Raw genomic sequence first — 24,579 nt, 5'->3', positions numbered from 1 at the left:
TGACTCCAAAAATAACATAAGGGTAGATTGGAATAAGTTATGCTCAAGTTCGATCTTAGAAGGCCTCATGGCACCGACCAGTGCTCCGCAAGACAGAAGACAGTCAAATGATAAAATGGGTAAGGGTATGTGCCAGTATCTCCACCCTGATGTAAATCAAAATTCTTCCGAAAAACAATCAAAACAGCATCCTCCGTTGTCACGGTCGAACTCAGAAGACTGTCCCCGGACAACCAAGTCTCGCCGAAGCTCAATGAAGGACTTAAAGTGACAAAAAACTGTCTGTCAAGCAGACTCTACTGAGACAGAGTTATACCCCTTAAATTCCGGTGGAAAGACAGACATAAGCTTGAAGATGAAACTGAACGAGATAATTAACGAAGGGATATTGGACTCAATTTTGCCTTATATGATGCCAACTAAACAGACCATCACTGTCAACCCTCCATTGATAAAGAAGTCATTGGTAGCGGAGTCTCGTAAGCAAGACAAGTTATCTTCTCAACATAATATAACAGTTGCTCTGAGGGATTCCAAAAGCAACTCTGGACGAAAAAAGCTCATACCAGATGGGACCAGGAATAGTTTGAAAGGAGAGTAAGTAAAATTTTCATTAGTTCCAGTTCTTATAGCAAGCACGGGAGCATCGAGTGAAGATAAATTTAGAAAACAAGATTTTGATTCTAACATGGAAGCCATTTTTGGTCTTTGGGGCTGTGAAAAAAATTAGAGTGAGCTTTTTCCCTCCATTACAGACTAGAATCCACTCTGAAAAATAACGATGGTAACTTTTAAGAGATAAATTGCAGAGCAATTATGGTTTTTCTTAAGATTGAGATTGGCTACATAGGTATATGTTACCAAGTACAAAAAAAAAAAAAAATGCAAAAAAGCAACAAGCACCTGTGATACCTTGCAGCTAAGAAGACCGTTCACTAAAAATCCATCAAGTTGTGGAGCTTAGCCTGCAGCCTTCTTCATAAGAATGCTTTAAAAGTGAAAAAGCTTAAAATACTTGGTGATGTTGCAACAAAATGACCCAATGGAATATGAAGAGAAAAAAAATTACCACATAGAAACGATCGAGAAAACGGTTACGAATTACCTTTCTCAAAACTGATCAGAGGATTCATATTAAAAAGGAATTTTTAAGAGAGAAGGGCAAAATCGCTCCTGTACTTAATTTTTTCAGGATCGAAGGGAGGTATATCTTAAAAATTCCTGCTTTGTACAAGTAAGTTATTTTCATATTCTGAAGTAATGGAAGTAAATTGAGGGATCAACTTACTCTTTTCTTTCATCCCATATATCAATGATGCAAGCAAAGCACTATATGCCTTGCTTTTCGACGTTGCATATTTATGGTCACACTTCATTTTCACGGAGGAATACCGAAATAATTGGAATTTCGATAGATTTTCTTCCTCCTGTGAAAAATTCTGTCAACATAAAAAATAAAACCTTTAATTTATTATTCCTTCAAGAGAGAAAACATCAGCGGCAATAATAAGATGTCACAGTATAGATAAATGTTAGTTGACTTTTCAATCAATATTCTAATGCAAGGCATGACATGCTGTTAAACACCTCAACTCTCAAGGGGAACAAGCTTTCTACTTTAATGGTACAATATGAGGAGCAAGGAGAAGGCAAGGAAATTCCATGTTACTTAACTTTCTTTCTTTTTCTTTTAGTTTTGAGGTAGAGATCCATGTCTGTGATGAAATTAAAAACATGAAGAAAGACTTCTACTGTCCTCAAAAACTTCTTATTTCAAAGATGGTATACTTCGCTGAGGTCACTACTGGTAAGGAATATTTGATTTTCGAAAACTAACACTTATTTTTGGGAATGTGAGCATCATGTTCGAAGTTGTTCAGAGTAGATGATCTAAAGTTAAATACAAACTTGAATGATGCTCGATGATAGTTGACAAGGTAGAGCAACCGTTATTGGCAGGGTCAGATTAAAAGAGAGCTGACAAAGTTTTTGAAAATTTGGAGAAAACAGGCTTCTCATCTCACTAGTGCAGACGTCAAAAATTAATTTAATTTATTTTTTCTCCCATTTTCAGGTCAGAAGTTAGAGGACATGGACATTTCAGTGCACTGTGATATAAATATATTTGACTGGTTGATGAAATGGGTCAAAAAGGATTGTCCGCCTTATGAAGCACCTTCCAAATTGGGTAAATTTTTCTTTGTACAGCAGAAGCTCAGTGCATTCATAGTTTACTTTAATGCATTTTATTTGTCACGTTCACATGCATGTTTGACATTTCCTTGGGAAAGGATGTTGATTTTATAAGTAACAATTTATATTCTTTTCTTTGCAGACTCGGGAAATGTCATCCCAATTCTAGTCTCTGCGTCTTTTCTACAAATGGACCCTTTGCTCAATGACTGTTTGGAATACGTCCACTCTAACATCAATGCAATAGTTAAGATGAACATAAATCTCTTGTGTCTGAATGACAGCATTATCTCGAGGTAGGCTACTATCTCGAATTATTTTCTTTACCATTCATGTAAGAACGAACAGGACCACCTATGGAGTATGGACATCAACGATTTCATGTCAATATTACCAAATAAAGAAATAACCAGGGATTCCATTAAAAAGAAAGCCATTTGGAAGGGTCAGTTATGCTTGTCACAAAATCGTGTTTTGATCACTTCAGTTTGGAGCTGATAAAAAATAATCTAGTTCAGCATCAATGGAAATATCGCCTTTCAAAAAACATGGTGTATGATGTTATCAACCACGGTGGTGAATAGGTACCATGGTTTCTTTCAACTTGATGCCATCCTATGTCTTAGACCAAGCGAATGAAGCAGAAATGAGTTTTAAACTAACTGATGAACCTCAAATGGACAAAACCATGAGACGTACTATCCTACTGCAATGGATGACGTCCTACATCGTGTTTTCTGAAGCGCGATATCTCTGTCAATATTAGACATAGAAACTAGGCATTTGGATTTTATTATTTTTGCTGATTAATATGCTTAAACGATCAACACATGATTCTGTAACTAGTGCAGCTGACCCATTATAGAATGTGTGGGGAAATAATGAATCTTTTGGAAGTATATGATAATACATGACTAACTCTTGCTTCTGACAAAAACTTTCATGTTCATCCTCATTGGCACCTACGAACTTTTTCAAATAAATCTAAAATTCAGCTTTTGCAGCCTCTATCTTGATAGACAGACTGCCGAGGAACAGTTTTTTTTAAGATGATGATTCCGAATTTTCTCCTGGAAACATGCGTGAAAAACTTCAATCTTTTTCTCCATAAACCTAAGCTACTATTCAACTTTTCTCCTGTACGCAGTGCATTCAGGCATGTGATTAGGCATTCTAGATCCTCAATGAAACATGTAATTTATGAGAAAAAATTTAAGTGTGAAAAAGGGTTAAGTACATATGTTTCTAACTTTTCTAGATTATGTGACTATTTTTCCAACACTGACGTTGAGAACATAAAAGATAAGAAAGATAAAATTCAGCCAAGGTTGTTTTGCAAGTTAATTCTATCACTAGGTGAAGTGGAACCAGATGAAAAGAAAAACCACTACGCCACAATTGCAACTCTTTTCCGTTGCGGTAGATGCTGTAAACTCATCTCAAGATCAAATGCATCCCAAATTCTGTGCAAACCTCAGTTTATGAAGTTAACGACAATGGGAAAAATCGTCAATATGCACACAAGGTAAAACTCTTGCTATTATAAATTCTGCTCTCTTGAAACAAGGAAATGAGACTATATTTTATTGAAATCAAAAAAGAAGACCAATCTTAAAACCTTCCAGTTTTTATAATTGTTTAAATCCAATCAGCACCAAAAATCATTTCCTATTGTGAGTTAAAATTAAGTAAATTTTCTTGGCGCATCTTTAATTCTTTTTAGCAAGATGGTTTTTGTTAAATGGCTAGGTTCAGGTATTCAACAGAGAAATCATTTGAGGAGGTCTTCCTTCCTCTGCATTTTGGATGTCATCTGTTATTAGCAAACTTTGATGGGATTTTTGTCAAATTTCAAGGATTTTTATAGATTTGTAGGGAACCGATTTGTCCCCTCTTAACTTTTGCCGCTACTCCCCCAGATTTGGCTGTAATGAGACTCTGGGTCATTAGGGCGGGTAATTTAGACAGCAAGATATTCTATTCGGATGGTAATTTTCAATATGCCTTTCCAAGTGACTCGCATGTTTCATATCTCACATCTTCTAGGGAACAAGGTTGGACCCTTGGAGATCATATCCGAGGCCTTTACAACGATCTCAAGACATGGAGGAGAGTTTACTGGAGGCTGTGGGCGGAATGCCATCATCTTTTCTGCTTGACTTGCAATAACTTTTTCCCCATCTCACAAATGGATTGGTGCAGTTATCATCCCGACTCGCCTCAGTTTTTCATGATGGAACAACAGAGAGCCATGACTTTCCCGATAGGTAACTACTGGTAATTTTCAGGCTCAGAGATACCTCCATTTCATATTGTTAAAGAGAAACAATCACTCATCAGATGCAAATTAAAAAACTTGAACAAATTTCACCAAGTTGAACTTTGATATGAGTCAACACTTAAGAGCTCTTATCTTTTGCTCAAACCACTTGCAAGCAAGAGTTCGGAACAAGAGAAAATAGTCTCACCTTTTTCACTTCATTCAGAAATAAAATTTTCCTTAGTGCTTTTATAGATGAGGGACAACTTCATGTTTTTAGTTTGAAAAGAAAAGAGAGGAGTGCAGAGATGACTGGACACACAGGTTGTACGGATTATGAGTTTGGTTATCACGCATGAAAATGCATTTTAATTACAGCATCGCAAGGTTTATTTTCAGTTGGGCGTGAATAAGCTTTTTCCCTCCATTGTGAGAGCATTCATTTTTCGAAGCATGCAAAACTTTCGGACCTTGCAATTTGTTCGATTGCATAATATTTGGGAAGTCATGGAAGAATCAGAAAATAAAGATGTTGGATTTTTTCGATCTTCTCGTTTTTACGATATTTATCAGGTGAAAACTTTAAACTTTTACGGACAGAAGCCCTTTTGTAAAATTTACAGGTGTATTTTTACTGGAATCATTTCATTCATTTCAATTGTCTTCAAGGGGGAAATAATCATGATTTCAAAGTAAAAATAGAGAAAAGCCGATTTAATTTGATAAGAGGCTTGGAATTTTCTGCATCTCTGCATTTTTTTGTTGAATTTCATGTGTGACAACTTAACATTTTGTTCAGTTCTAATTTTAAAAAAAGGCTCTCATTTTGAGGCCTTCGGTGGTAGCATGAATGAGATTTGTTAAACTTTTGATACAGCTAAAAGGAGTCATTACCAAGATTTTAAATGTAGCATTTCAGGAATAAAGTTACGAAATTAGTTTCTATCTGAGAATAAAAAATGTCTGTAAACACCTGTATGTAATCTGTTTGAATCTCACAGAAAAGCTCCTTTAAAATGATTAAATGGCTTTATTTTATAGGGCGATATCCTTGTTGCGGTGAGAAGGCGTATCGGTTCGAACCATTAAAAAATCCCATTGTAAGCATTCCAAAGTTTAAGCGTCATCTTTAGTCATTAAGTTTTTGAATGTGCTTTTTCATTGATTAACCTCAATGAGAAATGTTGGCAAAATTGTCTTTTATTGATTTGGTGAGCTTCACTCTCTTAAAAAATTTAAAGATGTGATTAAACAATCCAAAGACTTGTTTCATTTCAAGCCCTTTCATTTTAAAAATATGGTGTTGAGTAAGAAAGGGTTCATTCACCTTTTAAAAAAATTAATTAACCCCTGTGCATCAAAAATATTTCTCACTTTCATGACAAATATACCTAGAGGAATCTTATGATTTTCCAGCAATGCTTCCTTATAAATAAATGATTACTACTAATACCTTATGTTATCCATACATCTTTGTCTTGAACAATTTTAAAAAACTTATGAAAACTTCATTGATTTGTTGGTGTCCTGCGTTTTTGTGCAAGAATGATTGCCATCTTTTCCTTCAAAGCTTTATCTGATTTCAATTCCAGTGCTGCCAGTACAAAGCCCACACTCCATCTATAGAAACAGACCAAGAAAAGAGAATTTACAAAATATTGGAGGGATACAAGAATGTAATTTTAGTGGATCCTCCTCAAGTAGCTTTTCCGGAGAAACTGATACGGCTTGTGAAATCTCCTAGAGCTGGTAAGCATTCATTCGGCAGAACTTCTTATTTTGTTGGTATGAAACGAGAAATTTGTCCCATAATAGCCTCTGAAACTTCGGTTGTTCTAATTAAGAGGGTCAGAGAGCCATGATACACCTGTCTGAGCTTTGAAACATTATACCTCAAAACTGCATTCAAGGTCTATGAGATTCAAAACACAACATTGAGGACAAGAGAGACTCATGCTCTTGTGATTGAGACTCGATCTAAACTTGTGAACGGATCCAACTTTAAGTGTCCTTTTCCTCGATTATTGTCTGGAATCAAAGAGCTCACAGTTGGCTCTATGATATTTTTTAAGATTTTTTATTAATTTCAAAAATTGAGGATAACTCTAGCCAAAATGTACACCTACTCTATCTTACATTTTCTAGCCAGAGTAGTTTGTGTTTATTTTTTCGTTATGATTTAGGTAGTCTATGTTTTCTGTAATCAGATAATTCAGACAATCCAGTTGAAAACTGCTCTGCTGCGAATGATACTTTTTGGTGGAAAGGATTCGAATTTACTCCAGCATTACCTTCAACTAAAAAAAGCTTTCTTTCACGACTGTGGGAAAAATTCAAAGAAGATGAGAAGCAGCGAAAGAAAGGTAAGCATAACCAGTATAAAAGGTATGGTGTTTAGTGGCATCTTCAGGAGGGCGAGCATTAGGTTAAAAGCTGCCGTCATGAATTTCGACACACATTGATACCGATTTTCGAAGACTGAGAGATATCTCATATCATTAGGCGAAAATTTTCAAGAGTAACTTTCCAGGCGTTGTCGTGGGTAACATTGAAGAGTATACATAAAGTGAATTGGCGTTACAAAATTTATCGAGAGGAAACAATTTCATAAAATTCAATAGTCTTCCTTGAACTTCCTTTGAGGTTTAGGGAACCAATCATTACCTACTATACCCATTACACTTCATACTACCAATTGTTAAGTAAATCCAAGTAATTAAACATCATTGCAAAGCGCTTATTTTCTATAAAAACGATTTTACGCTAATTTTCAATACTGCCTCATCAGTTTGATTTTTCTTGATATACGAGGATGAGTGAAAAAGGGGTCACAGGGTAGGTCACCGTTGAAATATTTTGGGATTTTACTTTTTTACACACTTGCTCATAGCGTTTAGAATATGCTCTATCCGTTAAATCCCGAAGTTATTTTTGTGCCTCCTTTATACTCGCGAGTTCAGATTTGTTTTGGAAACTAAAACTGAAGCCACCCCCAGCATATATTTTAGATTTCAATGTTAGGCATATTATCTTTTGGTATGTTTCGTGTTTTGCAAGATTCCTGAGATTTTGTTTGAATTAATTGGTTTTTGTGACCTTCTGTGGAACTTCAGACACTATTATTCTTAATCATAAAAGGCATACTAGATAAAAATATGAGTTTCTGGAGCAGGCAAAACTGAGCTGTTGCTAGATGAACCTTTCAAGTGATGTGAACTATTTCTTAAAATCTTTTTTAAATGATATCTGATCCATGAACAGAACCTCAATCCGGTGAGAATGGCTCGAAAGCTAAAAAAACCCAATCGGACGTGACAAGTACAAGCGAGAGTGGAGAAATGAGCTCACCTTCGTCTTTGACTTCCGACTCTGAATATGACTTCGATGAGTCCAGTGTTGGAGACGGTGAGGATGTCTCCGAGGAGAAGGTTTGTCAACCAGTTCGCCATCCATCCGTCAAAGTCCGTCTACTCCACCTTCAGTCAAGTCACAAGATAGAATCACATTTCCAGTGGAAACCACACCTCCCGATGCGCAAGAACCAGGACAACCAGCGAGAGTATGAAGAGCATGCATTCAAGGCAATGTCTCAGATACTCATGCGGAAAACATGTCAACTATCGGAGCATCAACTCCATTCTAGGAGGTCCAACTACAGCATTAACAGTAAGTGATTGCTAGCTCCACTGTGAAAAAAAAACAACAGATTTTTAATGTGATTATCCGTGAAAATATGTTGCCAAAAAATCGTAAAATTAAGTGCCAGTATTTTGTATTGAGAAGTTTTTTTACAAAGATAAAAATACTCAAAACATGGAACCAATTGGAAATTTTTATCAACTAAGTTTACGGTCCAAAATTCATTGATAAAATTTACATTACAACTTCTATTGGCACAGTAATGAGTTGGGCTGCTAGTAACTTATTCCTCGGGATACAGCAGATAGCCTCAGATAGTATTTTCCGAATACCAAAAGTATAGTAACCTACTCCAATAAAAATTAGTCTCTGAGAACTGAAGTCCCTTTCCTCATAGGCTAACTTGTGTAATAATTACACAACGAACATACCCGGAAAATAAAAAAAAAAACAACCCAGAGAAAATAACTGAAAAGTAGCCTACAAAATCTTGACACTGGAATTTTTAAGGTTCATTTCAAAAGAATTGAAACAGCTGAAAAATTATTATTAGCTTACATTGATTTTCTCAAGGAGGAAAAAACACAAAATACTGCGGAATTGTGACATGCCCTCTGTATGCTCTTTTTCAATTAATTTGAATTCAACTGTAGGTTTGTCATTCTAATAAATTAGACAATACCCATTAACTAATTTATTGGGTACAAAAATCTGGCTGTTTATTTTCTCTCACCTTCGATGTTATCTTATTCAGATGGCTCACATGCAAGAATGGAACAAGAGCTACGAGAGTGCCTGACCTCGTGGACTCCAGATCCTCCAATTCCTGAACGGAAGTCATTCCTATATCCTGCAGCATCATCAATTCCAGAGAGTGCAAGTTCTCAATCCTGTTCCAGCTCCGTCAGCTCGAATCTTGGCAGCTATTAAATAGGTACCTGTGAATGAAATAAGACACAATACATTAAACTGATGAAGAGGAAAATGCATGCAAGATGGGTGCTTTTTTTTTGATGAGAGGGCTGATAGAAATTCTAAATTGTACTGGAGAACATGTTTTTCCAAAGGATTATTCAAGTTTTTAAATTCATGAAATAGCGGAAAATTTTAAATCAGAAACAATAACTTGAACAAGGATAAAAACAATAAATCAGAAAGAAGTTTACTGTAGCGACGAACATTGACTTAGCTCCTTTAGAGAGATAGTTAAGAGAGTTTAGAGTTTGAGGTGAAATAAACTTCATCTTAGAAAGGTTCTGAACTAGGTACTGAACAGCTTTTATTTTTTCATCCGTACATATCAAGATATTTGAATTTGATTGGGTCCTTGAAAAAGGATCTTTGTAAATGTTAGAACTCTTTTATTGTGCAAGAGCTATAATGGTTGCTATGAATTTTCTATCCTTTTCAAACAAGTATGAGTATCTCACAAACAATAACTCAATATAGGCTGCGCTGACAAGATGTGAAAGAATTGATGTAAACATTTAATTTTTATACTTTTGATACTGTAAATATTTTCTTCATGATAAGCTTTACTTTGTTTGAACAAAAAAGAATTTTTCTGAACATCAGCCATGACTCCTGTGAATTGAACCTTCCTGATCTATTAGGACCTTGTTCAGATGATATGGCAGGAAATGAAGGCTTTGTTGAAAAAGGAAAATGAGTAGGCGTAAAACTCCTACGTTACCAATCCTTTGGTTCATACACCACCGTCTTTGCAACTCTACAATGGTCTCATTTATTGATGAGCTCAGCAGTATTATTGTGCAGCTATTTATTACCAAAGAGCTGAAAGATGTTAATGAGCGACTCCTTTTACCTACTTTATTCTTTTCATGATTTAATTTATAGAAATCATTTCGATTATTTTTCCTATTTGCGTTATTTATTCTTGAATGTCAATTTACTTGACTTTTTCATTTGAGTTTAAAATTCATCTGGTTTCTACAAAGATTGACTTCCTACAAAATTTCAACATTTTCAGATGTTACTGAAATGCAGTAGGTATCACTTCAGTACAAATAATTTATTGTCTGATCAATTTTTTTTGGTAAGTAATGTGTCATTCATAAATCACTTCAGGTGCTTAGGAAGGAGGGAAGGTCTGCCAAACCCTTTTGAAGGAGAGTAAGAGAGAAAGGAGGCCTAGCATGGAGGGCAAAGAGAGGGGCCAAAAATTTGGATGCGGTACCTGAGGTTGTTTCAATGGCTTACTGCAAAATCTATCCGACTCTATTGCAATAATTCAATTTTTCTTTTTATACTTAAAATTTTAGTGAAAAATATTAGTCAACATATCCGAGAAAAACATTCCAGAATTTCAAATTTTATTTTTAAAGGAAAAAATTGAGAAATCGTTAAAAATAGAAAATGTATTCGGAAAAATCTGAAATGTTGCAATGAAATTGGACAGTTTTTAAAGCAAGCCACTCATACAAGGACGGCCCCTAATTTACAGAGACATTCTCTTGATCTTAGTCCAAGATCAAGAATTTTTAATTACGATATTAAAAAATTCAATTTGTACTAAGAAAGTAAGAAAAAAAATTTATTTTCAATACGTCAACACATAAGATTTACTTAAAATATTTGGCTAAAGCAATAAATTAATACATAATTAAAAATTCACCCTACATTGTGCGAAGCTGACTTACTTATTATTACTTCATCAAATAATAAAGAGATCAATGTTTGCCTAAGTTCAATTCTAATTGTCCTGAAGAGTTTGAAGATTGAAATGATAATTGAAAGAAATCAGTTTCCGTAGATGGTGCCTATCTATGACCTTTGTGTATTGATGGAACTGACAGTGTTCTCCCATGTGTCAAATATGTCTGCAAATGTGCAAGGGGAGGGGGTTAGGTTACTGTGGCACATAAAAAGATTAGACACCATGTCGATTTTTCAGATTTGCAAATGCAAAGCAGCGGTCGCAACACACCGTACACTGCCTTGATGAACAAGCAAAAAGTTAATTTAGTCTCTAAAGAATTGCAGATGGCTCCTAGAAATTGAGCTTTTGGGCCAAGGTGGCTCCTAAAATTTTGGGGGGAAGGCAGAACACTGTGAACTGATGATTATGCAAATTATGGTAAATTACAAAAATGCAAAATTGTATTTCATCATAACCAAGAGGTATTCCGAATAAAATGCAAACCTGATATCCTTAAAATTATTGGGAACACCAAAGCAACTGGCAAAATAAAAACTAACTAGCCTTACTCCTAATAATTTAAAGAAAAATGAATGAGCGTTAACAAGAGGCTACAATCAGAACTTAAGGCGTAAATTTAAAAAAACTACATCAGTTGTTTCAGATGATTACATTAGAAGGTATTTATTCAAGGTGCTTGTCAATTGTTACTCATTTCATGATTTTTGAAGCAAAATTTCTGTTGATCACTACAGAAAACTTCACATTTCCTTCAGAGACAAAATGCTTTTCAGAATTAAAACTAAAGGCAATATAGATAGCATATATGTAGAATTAAAATAAAAGAATCAATAAAATTTCGGCTCCTTTTCTTTTAGAAGCTGACAATGAGTGATAAATTATTCGTTAGGATCTTGTGAATTTTTCTGACAAATACTATTTTACAAAAATAATGGAGGTCAAAAATTCTTTGGATAGAATATTTAATTATTATATCACAGATATTAATAAAAATTTAATTCAGAATTTCTTGATAAGGCATATGGATTACGGATGGTCTAGTGGTAATTTTGAAAAGAGGGAATCAATTTGAAAAGACAATAAAGTGTCATTTTCCTTTTGATTGAAAATTAAGGCATCTCCAGAGACAAAATATATTTTTCAGAGAGATTATATGCTCCACATTAAAAACATACTATAATTGATCGATCTAGCTTGCTTGCTTGATATGGAAATTTGTGATAACAAGTCCTTCTTTCAGAGTTAAAAGCACTTTTTTCAATTTTTGAATTGAATATTTGTCAAAAGTATTCAAAATTATTTTATCTGTACGATAATACGAGAGATGAATTGAAAATTTTATGCACAATCGAACAAATAAATAAGTAAATACAAGTGGGACAAATTCAACTTATGAAAAGGTATTAGAAAGGTTACTGGAAATAAATACTTAAAAAAACATACAAACAGGAGGGAAAAAAAGAGAAAAATCATGCAAAAGAAACACATAAATCTATGATTGACAAAGTAAAGCACTTGCAATCAGAATTTTAACAGTCAATACTAGATTGTTCAGAATAGTTTCAAAAAAAAAAAAAAAAAAAAGTCTAAAAAACTGAGCATTTTTCCATGTCAAAAAACGGTCGATTACTTCTAGCACTCCATTTCTGTCACCACTTGATGGATTTGTTGTTCCCAAACCCTAAAATATTTAGCAGCCTAGAAGAGGTAGATTTTGCACCGAGGTTAGGTTAGATTGTTGAGCATATGAATTAAAACTATTTACATTTGCAGATAAAAATATAGCTGAAATTCATCAGAAATCAGACAAATAAATGCTGTAGATGAGCTTGCAACAATAGTGCTTTCAAACTTTTAAACCGGAAAACTGTAGCAAACAGAATAACTTGAAATTTGTCTAAGACAGAACAGAACTAACAGCTGCAAAATGTTAACTTTCATTAAAAGTATTTAAGTACATACCATCATCGAGTTACTGAGAGCATTCCCATACCTAGAGAAACTCATTTATTAGGAGATGGTTTGAAACTGGACCTAGCTTAAAAAGTTTCGGGCATGATCACACCAGGATCAGCAATGAATACACTCATAATAACGAAGATCTTAAAGAAACAGACCTAAAAACGATAAAGCTACTTTTACAGAAATGACAGAGAACCGTAGTCTTTCATTTAGTCTCTCCCGTGTTGATAAATTTTTTTACGGTTTCCTTCGATTAACTTTTTAATTCATACATTTAATTTTCATGCTTCAAGTTTACCTGGCATGGTAACATTTGGACGTATTTCTGCCAAAGAGAACCAGAGACAAGTGGAATGGAGTGGTGTGCTCGTTAGTTGAGGGCCGTAAGAATGAATCGGAATTATTAAGCACCAGTGACAATAGCGGCAACGAGGCCGCCGCCATGGTTTTCTGTGGGCATCTTTAACTCATGAGCTCTGTCTGCAACGCTCTAGTCACATGCCCACCGTTCATGAGTAGTCATGAGTGCCGCATTCAGTTGGCACATAGTTCCGTTTGACAGAACGTAAAATATCGAAGGGAATCATGTCCACTTTTACACTGTTTCTTACGCAGCTCTCTAGAGCACACTCCATCTCTCCTACAAGTCTATAGTTCCGTTTGACAGAAATACGTCCATTTTGGGTACTACTCATTGACTTCTAGCAAAAGTTGCAAGTATTTTTTAGCTCTAGGCTTTCCAATGAATATGGGTTAAACATTAAAATTATTTTGCTCCGACCAAGTGATAATAATTTTACAGGCCAAATATTCCTTAGCCATTCATATTTCTATCATGCTAGTAAAAAACGAATATTTTTGACTATTGAAAGTAGGAACAGAAGAAGTTGTAAGAAAATTGTAAATAATGAAACTAAATTAAGTTGGTGAACCTATTACGTAAAAAAACGCTATCTCATCAGTACAAAACGAATACTTAAGTAGGAAATGGACGAGTGAACACGCAAAAAAAAAGTATTTTAAATTAGTCAAAGAGGAAAATCAATATAAAAAAATGAATAAATAAACAAAATAAATAATTACATAAAAATTATGCAGTTGTCGTAATGACAACAATCCCAAGTTGACCAATAGTTCTACTGGTTATGATTAGTTATACAAAAAGTACAACCAATGAGCAAGCACAGCTCGTTCTATATTCTAATAACATAATAGTTTAAATAGAGTGTACATTTTCTTTTCTAACGAGTTTAAACTTTAGATATAAACAAATTTTACTTACACACTGTAGAAGGCAGCTGTAAGCTCTAGATAAAAATCAAAATAAATACATGTTTTGCAACAAAAAGGGAGAGAGGGCCCTTTAGTGCATGGACTTCATCAAACTAGGCAAGTCTGTCCTTGAAAACTATGGAAATTTCCAGACAAGCTTGCAATCAACCCTTACTGTAAATGTCCTTTCCTTTCAACCCTCTGACGTTTGACAAGATTTTGAATCTTGTCAAAAAGACAACAACATATTTTATAAAACAAGATTGGAGATTTCAAAGTTCTTAAAAAATGCCAAGGATGTTCAATGCATGGGGGGGGGGGGGGGGGCAGAAAAGAGATGTTAAAGTCAGCATGAAACTGTGAGAAGAATGTCTTGGAAAAGTTTGTCGGATTCAATGACGATTTCACGATCAAGGTAACCGTTTACACTCAATTACACTTTTAAGTCCTGTTAGGAAACTGGAAGTGATATACGAGGTACTTGTGTTAAAAAAACTAAATTGGTGATACAGTAAGAGGACCAACTTTTTTCTTCCAGCTATTTTAGTCAAATCATGAAAATATTTCAAACAAAGTATTGGCTTCAGTCTTGCTTTAAAACAAAAATTATGCGTAAAAAATCTAAAAACCAATATTTGGCCAGAGAGTTTTGACAAAAATTAAAGATAAGCTCACTTAGCTGCAATGCATTTCAATACTGATATCATAAAGTAGGCTCCTTGACATAAAAGGATCCTTAATACTTGTATGGAGGAGGAAAATAGCTAGGATATGCAATGTTCCATACTATAGCAACAAACATGAGTGCCACATAGATGAAAAGTGCAATCCACCATAGCTTCTTTTCCCACGACCTAACTTCTAAATTACGCAGCATGAAGACACCCACCAACAGACCAGCGAGCGCACCGGCTAAATGAGCAGCGTAACCGATTTGCTGAAAATAAAAAAGCCCCAATTAGAACTACTTGAGAAACAATAGAATTCTAACAACTTACTTATTATGACCGAATAAAGAATGGTTATCACACAAAAGACAAATAGTGACTGCGGGGACAAAGTTGATAAAAAGGAGGAAAGCGAGATGTTTTGCCAGTTAACACCGGATCATTACAGGAATAACATTTTAGAGAATAGGAAAAACTCTCCCCAGTGTGATCCCTAAGTCTCGTGAGTTGCCTTTTTGAAGACAAAGGTAAAATTAGGGGGTGCAGCACCTATAAGCAAGCAATCTTGTGAGATGATTTTTGTTAAATCACCTATGACAGAAATAGGGCCCGGGCAACAAAAGAATGAATCACCTGATCCATTTTTCTGCTGAGGCACTCTTTCTATTGCATCTAATTCAAAGAAAATTATTGTACTAGACTGTGAGCTTATCGCTGCAAGTGAATAAAAATGTCTAGTGTGCATAGCATTGTGCAGTTACAAACCGCCGACAACATGGAAACTCTAGCTTATCTTTAATTATGAATTTATGAGCGACACAATTTAGAAACAGTTTTGCCAAAGCGATTTTCGGCCACTCGCATTGGCACTTCCATCACTGCTTATGTAGTTAGAAATCGCGCAATCCTTGGCCGTTGAGCTACATATCACAAAAATTGCATGCAGAGATGGGTTCTAAAACACATATTAGTAATTAGCCATGATTTTTCCTATTGCTAAATAATTCAGAAAATGGGAAGAATTACAGGACCCGAATTTTGTTGGCTGAAGCCAACTGCAGATCGAGAAAACATTTCCTTAAAATCAGCATGCTAAGCCGATTGGGAGAAGGTTTTCAAAGTGAGATGATCAATTGGAAAATGAGAGGGTTAAGAGCCTTTTGTGTCCCTAAGGACTAGAACTATACTATACAGAAAAAAATGACTTACTTGACTTTGTGGAGCTCCAGTGTGCCTATTGTAAACGGCAGTTCCAATGTCAACCACACCAATGATGATGAAGATTAATAATTGTAAACCAGGTTGCTCCATTTCAGACCAGTTCTGAAGTAAATAAGTAAGTATTAAAAATTTAACTTGTATAAGGTATAAAAGCTCTTGACTGGAAAAAATGAATGCATGACAGCTGAAAGGAGATTCTTCGAACAATTATAAGATGTATCAGTGAATTCGACATCTGGGATGAATGTCCAAATATTATCATTATTATTCCAGTAATCTTTGAGCTGGTGAAAACCAATCTCTAAAAGCCAAAAAAGAACCATGCAGGGGAAAAAAAAGATCTCAGTCTATCGATGGCTCAGTACAAAATCTACATCTCACTTACAACATTTAAAAATCCTCAATTATGTTCATTTTCGGCAAGGAAACCTACTAAAAACTTTTCCTTGTAATTTTGTATGATTTTTTTAGATTGAGTAAAGAAACTTTACAGAAAATTTGAATGGAAACTATTAGTAGGCTGTTTTAAAAAAACACGAGTGGAGACTTAAAACATCGAAATCTTAGATTCGCATTTTTCATCTTCAGCCGTCAATACTTCATATTACCTAAAAGCTCAGGCTAGACCAGATGTCTTGGGGCAAAGAAAATCTTTGGGGAAAGTAATAACTTCATACAATGGAATAACGTCACAAAATATTTTCATTATGGCAGAGAAATTTTTATTTTCTTAAAAAAAAAAAAAAAAAAAAAAAAAATGAGCCCGAATACTTAAAATTGGAAGACTCTACAGATCGCTTGACTGCTTCAAACAATGTTAGTTTCTTTACTTTGCTTTCTCATGCATCAGAGGAAAGTCAAAACTAGAAATTGTAATATTTACCAAAATAATGGTAGAAACATGAGCAGCGATAATTGCATAGACACCTCCAGATGCTCCAGCCAGAAACACAGACGGATCTGCAATTGACGTTCCCAGCGAGCCGGCAATTACTCCGGCTAGATAGATTGAAAGAACTCGCCACCATTTATGTACCATCTCTAGAGGAACTCCAACCAATATTTGCACCAGCAAGTTGACTATCAGATGAACGTGTCTAAAGCAGAGAGAGAGAGGAGGAAAAATGATATGCTGGTGCTCGTTTTAAAATAATACAATCAAAATGATGCAATTTTTCATTTTTCCAAAATTCGATTTTAAGTTTGTCAGTTTTTGACCGTTGATTCCATTCATGATTGTGTTCAGCGCTGCTTTTTAATTTTGGTTCTTGAAGGTAACAAACAATCAGTCAGCTTGGTCAGTTATTTGAAATATCGTTAATTTTCGTCAATCAAAATATTGTATAAAACTGAGATGATAATTATTTTCTTCCTTTTCATCCAAGCATTATCTTTGTATGACAGGAGAAAATTTTTTCTGAAGTGCAAAAAGTTCTGGTAGTCGTGAAATGGGTTTGAGTTATGCCTGTGCAAATATGGTAGGTTACATCACATGAGCAAAATACCGGCAAATTTCATCGTGACAGAACACATGGCGGCGTAACTGTCTGTCAACGATCAGCAAAATATTTGAGGTTGGACAATACAGTCCTGAACTCAGCATTACCGCTTTCATTTTGTTGATGTAATGTAACTTACTACATTCGTGAGCCTAACTGAGCTGCTCCATTTAAATGCGTTTGAAACATCTACACAAAGGCAAGCTTTACTTCTCTATGAGGATGATTATCTTAAAAAATTCCGAAACTTTTTGTTTCTCTTGTGCTAAAAAGTACACCTAAACAGAAAATTTTGCGAGTCAATCCTTCCTCGGCTTACCTGCCTCTTTAAATCTCTAACTGACAAGGCATCTTTTAAATCTAGACCCTGCCCAAACAAAAAATCTTGCATAAATATGAGCACCATACACATACATGTATTCAAACATTTTCGTCACGGCAGAAATTTTGTGATATGTTTACTTACCCAATATGAACAAACATGTAGGAGAGGTACCTCCAGATTTCATCCCTCTTGTGTGGATCGTAAATTAAGTTTCTAGCCACAGGTCCAAGAAACTGGTTATGACTTGTTGACACAACATTCCACAGGAATATTAAAATCTAGAAAACAGACCATAAAAAAGACTTGGCTGATTTAAAAGATTCTTCTCCAACAAAAACAGCTGCATCAGAGCTGAAAATAATCCGATTGGGGTGAATTCACCGCACTAAGATCTCTAATAAAAAAACTGACTGATGAAGTATGGGACTATCTACAAAAGAGGAGACCACGGGTCGTGGTGGCAAATTTTCAAGGGTAGGATTTTCATTGAATTAAGTTGGATAATCCAAACTTAAGTATTTATAAAGGACATTCTCTAGTGCGTCAAAAAATAAGATGAACGCAATTTTGTGTTCTTAAACGCAACAAGTGTGCATTTTCATCCACTTCTTTCAGCCTCTAACGATTTTACCCCGTAACTATTTCTTGTGTTGCAAACCTCCATTCAATATGATTTCACTTGGGTTATTAATATTTCAAGCTGTTTTTGGATCAGTTAGTATTCCACTTGAATTATTTTGTTATTTAAATACCTATAGTGAAACTACAAAACCTAGTATCTTGTTTGCAGTATTCAAAAATCTCCAAAGAGAGTTTTCTTCTCTCAGAGAAGATAAACTGCAGAGACTTTAAAGAATTTTCCATTTAAAAAATAAAGTATAACAGGAAGTCTGCAAAGATGTTAACCAAGATATGTGGTCTGGCACTTTTACTGTCGGTAGGGCTAGATTATCCAGGCATCTGGTAAATGAGAATCTTTTTCCTCCACTAATAACAATAGAATTTTGTACTTTGTGCAATTCTCAGACTCTTGTAAGAGTTATGGGATGTGACTTCCATACATTCTTTACTTTTGATCATGAACAGTTGAGGACTGGAATAGGGTTTTTAGGAATCAGGAATCTTAAAAATTAAAATCTTACCTCAATTATGCTAACAATAAGCATACAAACAGCAGGTGGATTACACGTATATTCATCTTCATATTCTCCATCGGTCAAATCATGCCTTGTTTTGCGAGATTTTCTGGGGGGTATAGTGGACTTCACGTATCTTCTGAATACAGAATCCATGACAATGCGGCCCTCTTTGGATTCAACTAAACTGAGGAACTCTGGGAATTGGATGTAGCCATCTTGGTTCAAATCTGCTTTTGCTATTATTTTCCTGACTGCATGTTCTGGCAATTCATGACTGGTTTCTCTGACCAGCGTATCTTTCAATTCTTTCAAAGGTATGTGGCCATCTCCCTTTCGATCATACTGTTTAAAAAAAGCAAATAAAAAATCAAACAAACCGGATAGAAACATCATTTCAGTTGCATTATGATCTACTGCAAAGGGACAGAAAAAATTTGACTTAAGAATAAGACCTAGAATTATGCTGCTGCAACTACATTTCATTCTATTCATTCCCTGGAGGTATACAGAAAAAAGGAGAAACTAATGTTTAACTTCATTCAATTCGATATCAGACAAGGTTTTTTTTTTCAAAATTACTGAAAATTTCACACTATATACAGTAGGAAGGTATCGCAACTGCATACTTTACTATCAATTAAGGAGTGGTGGAACCATCCATATTTTCAGCGTGCTACAACTTGCTTTTGTCTAAGACTATTAAAAAAAATTTCTATTACTTTTAAAGGTTTGCAGTTTAGTTTCAAAATATTCCATTTTTGAATCCACTTCAAACCAATCCTCAATTGTTAAAACAATTTTTTAATATTAAATACTTTTTGCCCATTTGGGAATCTACTAGGATTATTCCGGAAAACATTTCTTGAACAATTCTCAGATCTTCAGGAATGATCAAAAGCAATATTAAGATTGAAGAGAAAATTCATGTATTAATTACCTTGCTGAAGACCATCTGCCAATGCTAGACAAACAAAAAACAAAAATAAGAAAATTAAAATTAGTTCCATGCCCTCACTTTAAACAAAATTAAAAAATATTTCAAACCACAAAATATAAGATACCTACAAATGCGATAACTTCTGTCAGCTTGCTTTAATTACATTCACTGAATCCAACAAACTAATTTATTTATTCTGTGACAGTATACTTGGCAGCTGGTTTTTCATGAACCCATACATTGTAGCACCTTATGTCTTAATAAAATGTCCAGTATGTTTCAGATTTATTTTTGAAATTTTATCTTCAGCCGGTTAATAGAAGCTAATCTGCTAACCTTAGCAAGTGCAATTATTAGCTTCAGTTTTATTCATTGCAGAAACAAAATTATCATAATCAAACTAGATGGATGATGTAAAAAAGGCAATTATATCTACATTTTACAGCTCAAACCCAAAATATGAGTAATTCGCAATGCAGCTAGTCAAAAGACGATTTGCTCAATGCCTTTTGGGTACACCCCTAAATAATTTTGAAAATGAGCTTTTACCTGTACTCATCACAACTGGCCTGTATTCTAGGATTTTAATGTAACATATATGCGTTATAACAAGGAATCATACGATGAAGGACACAGTTTAAATAAAAACTTAGGATAGAGAGAGTGTACAGATGTCTTAACTTAGAAAACAAGAAAGTGAATAGCAGTATTTCAAAGATTCTAATCCTCTAGCCACAAAGTTGAAAATTACAGTGAAACCATTTTTATCAAGCTGGGTAAGAAAAGTCAGATTTTGAGACTTTGATGAAAAACACTTCCCACTTTCCTGAATGATAAGGTGCAAACAGTTCAGTTCTTTTATTTAGATAAAGAGGGCAAAAAGTTGCTGGGGCATGGATGTTTCCCCCATTAAAAAATGACAGCAGAAATAAATTGATTCCAGTTTAAAAAAAAAAAAAAAAATTATTTTAAAGGAACTAAAAAAAAAAGACACATTACCACTCCTTCAAAAAGGGATTCATTTTCTGAATTTGGCTGAAGACCAATTTCTGACATCCTAATACTAGAAGCACCCATGATGTGAGTAAAAAGACACGGAATACTGACTCAGACCCATGTGCCCATCTCAAGGATTACTTCCTTGAGAGGGCATGACTCAACGAGCAACGTTCTTATCAGATAAGTGACGAAAGTGCCAAATAGCTATCTCTGTCAGTAAATTATCATTCAGTTGCTGTGTCAGGCATCCAGCATTCATGAAAAGAACATTACTTGAGTAAATGTTTTGTCAGTCAGGAATAGGGGAAGTCACTCATAAAGTCGCTTCTCAACACACATATAAGAATAAATATTTTGTGAAACTTGAATGACAGTTCTGCAAAACTTGGAGAATTATTTAAATGAGTTTCCGCTATCCTTGATACAATGAGCTTCATCTTCTTGTTGAAAGTAATTTTTTCGGGATTATAGTGATCACATTTCAGCAATCTTAAATGTTTTGTAGTAGAGCAGAATACTCCTAATGTTGTTAGAAGGAAACGCTTGTTTCATTGAGAAATTTTTTTGAATAATGTGGTAAAGCTATCTCAACAATTTGATGTGCAGTAATTAGAGTGTGCTCTCGGCAGGTTCCAAAATTATGACAGGGCGTCTAATCTTACTTTTCTTGACAGCTCTTATTTGGTCTCTCGTTGATGATACAAAAGTGGCACTAGAGGCTGCGCCAAATAAGTTTGTGCACTTTTTGCGACAGAAGATCAGATGTCTTCAGTTTATGATTGAAAGTAATACGAGAATCAGGATGGCAGATCTTTTTGTCACACTCTAAAGGTGCGTAACCTCATTTGGCAAGGACTCTGGTAACAAATCTTCTGCAGCATGTTCCAACTGTTACCTCAAAGAAAATACATCTTGTACTTATGCTCATATATTTTCTTGACCTTTAAAAATTAGAGGCACCGATTGCAAATCAATTCCTCCTTATGTCTAACTGACTCACTGTTTGGCAAATGTCTAATAGTTACTTAGTTTGAGTTAACGAAATTTCTACTCACCGATTCCACAGTATCCAGAGGAATAGTCACCATATCTTGTCTGTTTTGATACTGATCCATTTTCCTTAAGTCTCTGACCGCGGAATCTAAAACGGAATGAGCAAAGTTGGTGAGTAACAATGACTGCAGTAACTTTTCATTGTACAATTTTCTGGGAAAATAAAATGCTGTTCCGGCAGAATGATCCTCTCCTGCTTAAATATAAGGCGTTGGGTGCAGAAGAGGTCTTCTTTTGAAAACATAAATCTATGATAAGTAACGAAAAGTTTGATTATTGTTCCAGGAAATGTATTTACTGAATGTTACCATGAAATTGGTACTCAATAATCCCCCCCCCCCCCCCCCTGTATTAAAGATAAAAAAATTTTAGAAATGAACGAACTGATGCACGTTTTTCTACAGAACTTTTGGAAGGAAGCTGAAGAAACCATTTAAATTTTGAAAGTGAAAAATACATACCTCTATTTGGAGTGTTGCAGATGTCTTATAATATTTAAAATTTTCAAAGGAGAACTATTGAAAATTATACCTTGGAATTTCAACTAGTTTTTCTTTATTCTAGTAAACAGAATATCCTATGAAAATCAACTACAATAACTTTTGTTTTCCTTTAAAAAATTTAAACATTTGGGCTATTTTCCAAACGCTGCAAAGGAGATACCTATGTATTTTATTTTACTGACACACTCAATTCTGAATGCTAGACGAACTCCCTCGGATAACAAAATTAAAAAAACCACCCGAAGTTCTTTGACTCAAACATGTAAATATGACAAAAGACATCAGATAGAATGGTTCATACCTCCACTTTCTAAAAATGACAGATCCATTTTCGGAGGATGATATGAAATTCTTAGAATGAAACCTCCTCTTCGGAAAACTGAATACTTGGTGGAATTTTCTGGAAAGAGGATAGAAATAATGGCCAATACAGGAGATAAAAGGAATAGAGAGTTAAGGTGATTCGTCAAGCTCAAGTGACGTGGTCGAACTCGCATGCGATACATCGCATCTTTTAGGTAAAAAATCTCGGCAGATTTTGAATTTTCAGCAAAAAAAAGGACAATAGCCCCTGCGCATGAGCCTGAAGAATCATTCTAAACCCAAAAATCGGCAAAATTCAGAGAAATGAAAACAGGATAGTGTTTGGAAAAAAACCTCGCATTCGATACCGAAATCGATAGCTGAATCGAATGCGAGGTTTTTTTCCAAACACTATCCTGCTTTCATTTCTCTGAATTTTGCCGATTTTAAGGTTTAGAATGATTCTTTAGGCTCATGCGCAGGGGCTATCGTCCTTTTCTTTACTGAAAATTCAAAATCTGCCGAGATTTTTGACCTAAAAGATGCGATATATCGCATGCCAGTTCGACCACTTCTTTTGAGCTTGACGAATCACCTTAAGGGGAAAAGGAAAATAAAAGGAAAAGAGGATACAGAATGTAGATAACAATTTAACTAATGAGGTGAGGTGTTCGAGAGCCTTCAACCCCAATACAAGGCTAGCGAGAGCAGCACCTTACTCTGAAACCATTCAGCCCATTTCGCAATGTTAAGTATGGGCCGCTGACAGTCGTTGTTGCACTGCAAGCTGTCTCCAAGCACATTAATTTCTCTTTTTTGCAGCCCACATTATCCCCTGGGTTTTCTTGAAGAGTTATTGGATCAAGACCAATTTTGGGGCACTTTTTCTTCTGGTGGAAATGTAGAACGATCAAATTCTTCACAAAAAGGGCTCACTTTGCAAATAATGCCTCAATTTACGACACAGATTGTCTCGTTGTCAACGAAAATGGAGAGGCCGCATGAATACATTTCTGTAACGTAACGCTAGTGGATGAATTTCCACCGCAGTTAAACAAGTGTCTTTATGGGAGAGCGCATGACACATGCGCTTATTGTTCTCATAGCTTTTCAGGGATTGACTTCATGGAAAAATTCATAAGAGCCCTTCCCAAAGAGGATAAAATTTCACTTCAGAAAACCGACTACTTCGTCCAAGAATGACATCCACTGATAATTGGGGAAATGGACTTGCGTTCCGAAAGTCATTACTCCTCTGTGATTCAAACTCGCCGCTCATGCAACTTTAGCCCATCGAGGGCCACTCTATTTGGTTGACGCAGCAACTATCTCACTCATAGACGCTCCGATAACCCAAAGATGAATGTAATTTTCAGGAAGTATCCACTGATTTAACTCAACAAAACTGAGTAGTTACGGCCTCTCCATTCTTAAAGTCAACAATTTGCTATTTGATGTTCATTATATTTGGTCACTTAAGATATGTTTGTAGTTGTTGGGTGATGACATGTGTTACGTATTGGTTACGTTACGTCAACCTATCGCCAGATTGTCTCAACAGTCATACCCGAAGAATTTCCAAACCTGGTGCATTCACAGAGAAATTTAATTATAAGTAAGAAACTAAGTCACATGCATAAAACCTAGATATTCACAAAATACACCGATAGGAGAATTAATATGTACCTTAAAACGGATCCTTGAAACCAGAGAACACCAGCGAGGAGGGGCAGATTACTTGGAGGAATTGCGACAGAGTAAATTGTGATAAAATATCCACAAGTTGTGCAAATTGATTCTCAGTATATTGCCACAGCGAATCAGGAAAACAAAGCCGGAAAAAAGAGATGAATAACCGAAATTCCGGACATGGACGTGAGTCACCGTGGGAATCTCTTTTGTTTACGTCCGCTTTTGGTCTGCACT

At 35.2% G+C, this 24,579-nt stretch overlaps 2 protein-coding genes across 4 annotated transcripts; one reads left to right on the top strand and one right to left on the bottom strand.

Moving 5' to 3' along the window:
* The first annotated feature begins 283 nt into the window (after positions 1-283).
* Positions 284-12,493, top strand: LOC109033549 (uncharacterized). Its single transcript, XM_019046219.2, has 11 exons — positions 284-597; positions 1,695-1,807; positions 2,075-2,188; positions 2,336-2,489; positions 3,452-3,718; positions 4,240-4,460; positions 5,495-5,553; positions 6,046-6,202; positions 6,661-6,816; positions 7,715-8,119; positions 8,847-12,493. Exons 1-11 carry the CDS (start codon positions 356-358, stop codon positions 9,020-9,022), a joined length of 2,064 nt encoding a protein of 687 aa, XP_018901764.2. The 5' UTR covers positions 284-355; the 3' UTR covers positions 9,023-12,493.
* Positions 12,494-14,599: 2,106 nt separating this feature from the next.
* Positions 14,600-24,540, bottom strand: LOC109033596 (rhomboid-related protein 3). Of its 3 annotated transcripts, none has more exons than XM_019046277.2 (8): positions 24,340-24,540; positions 21,850-21,935; positions 19,796-19,819; positions 18,862-19,200; positions 17,861-17,997; positions 16,779-16,992; positions 15,884-15,997; positions 14,600-14,943 (listed from the first exon to the last, which is right to left on the bottom strand). In XM_019046277.2, the coding sequence occupies exons 2-8, from the start codon at positions 21,907-21,909 to the stop codon at positions 14,743-14,745; spliced, it is 1,089 nt and encodes a 362-aa protein (XP_018901822.1). In that variant the 5' UTR covers positions 21,910-21,935; positions 24,340-24,540; the 3' UTR covers positions 14,600-14,742. The 3 variants fall into 3 exon arrangements, with proteins under 3 accessions (XP_018901822.1, XP_072155997.1, XP_018901821.2); XM_072299896.1 differs by lacking the exon at positions 24,340-24,540 and adding an exon at positions 22,652-22,763; XM_019046276.2 differs by lacking the exons at positions 21,850-21,935; positions 24,340-24,540 and adding an exon at positions 20,795-20,924.
* Between the last annotated feature and the right edge of the window lie 39 nt (positions 24,541-24,579).

This window comes from Bemisia tabaci, chromosome 4 (assembly GCF_918797505.1).
Source record: "Bemisia tabaci chromosome 4, PGI_BMITA_v3".
NCBI lineage: Eukaryota > Metazoa > Arthropoda > Insecta > Hemiptera > Aleyrodidae > Bemisia > Bemisia tabaci.
The sequence above is the reverse complement of the archived record's forward strand: the minus strand, read 5'-3'. Positions and strand labels throughout refer to the sequence as shown.

Excerpts from the sequence above, each read along its gene's own strand:
- LOC109033549 (XM_019046219.2), top strand. The coding sequence starts at position 356 with ATGAAACTGAACGAGATAATTAACGAAGGGATATTGGACTCAATTTTG. Across the intron at positions 2,189-2,335 it reads TGAAGCACCTTCCAAATTGG|ACTCGGGAAATGTCATCCCA; the intron begins GTAAATTTTTCT and ends TTTTCTTTGCAG. Across the intron at positions 5,554-6,045 it reads AACCATTAAAAAATCCCATT|TGCTGCCAGTACAAAGCCCA; the intron begins GTAAGCATTCCA and ends TTTCAATTCCAG.
- LOC109033596 (XM_072299896.1), bottom strand. The coding sequence starts at position 22,679 with ATGGATCTGTCATTTTTAGAAAGTGGAG. Across the intron at positions 16,993-17,860 it reads TACATGTTTGTTCATATTGG|ACACGTTCATCTGATAGTCA; the intron begins GTAAGTAAACAT and ends TCTCTGCTTTAG. Across the intron at positions 14,944-15,883 it reads CTGGAGCTCCACAAAGTCAA|CAAATCGGTTACGCTGCTCA; the intron begins GTAAGTCATTTT and ends TTTTATTTTCAG.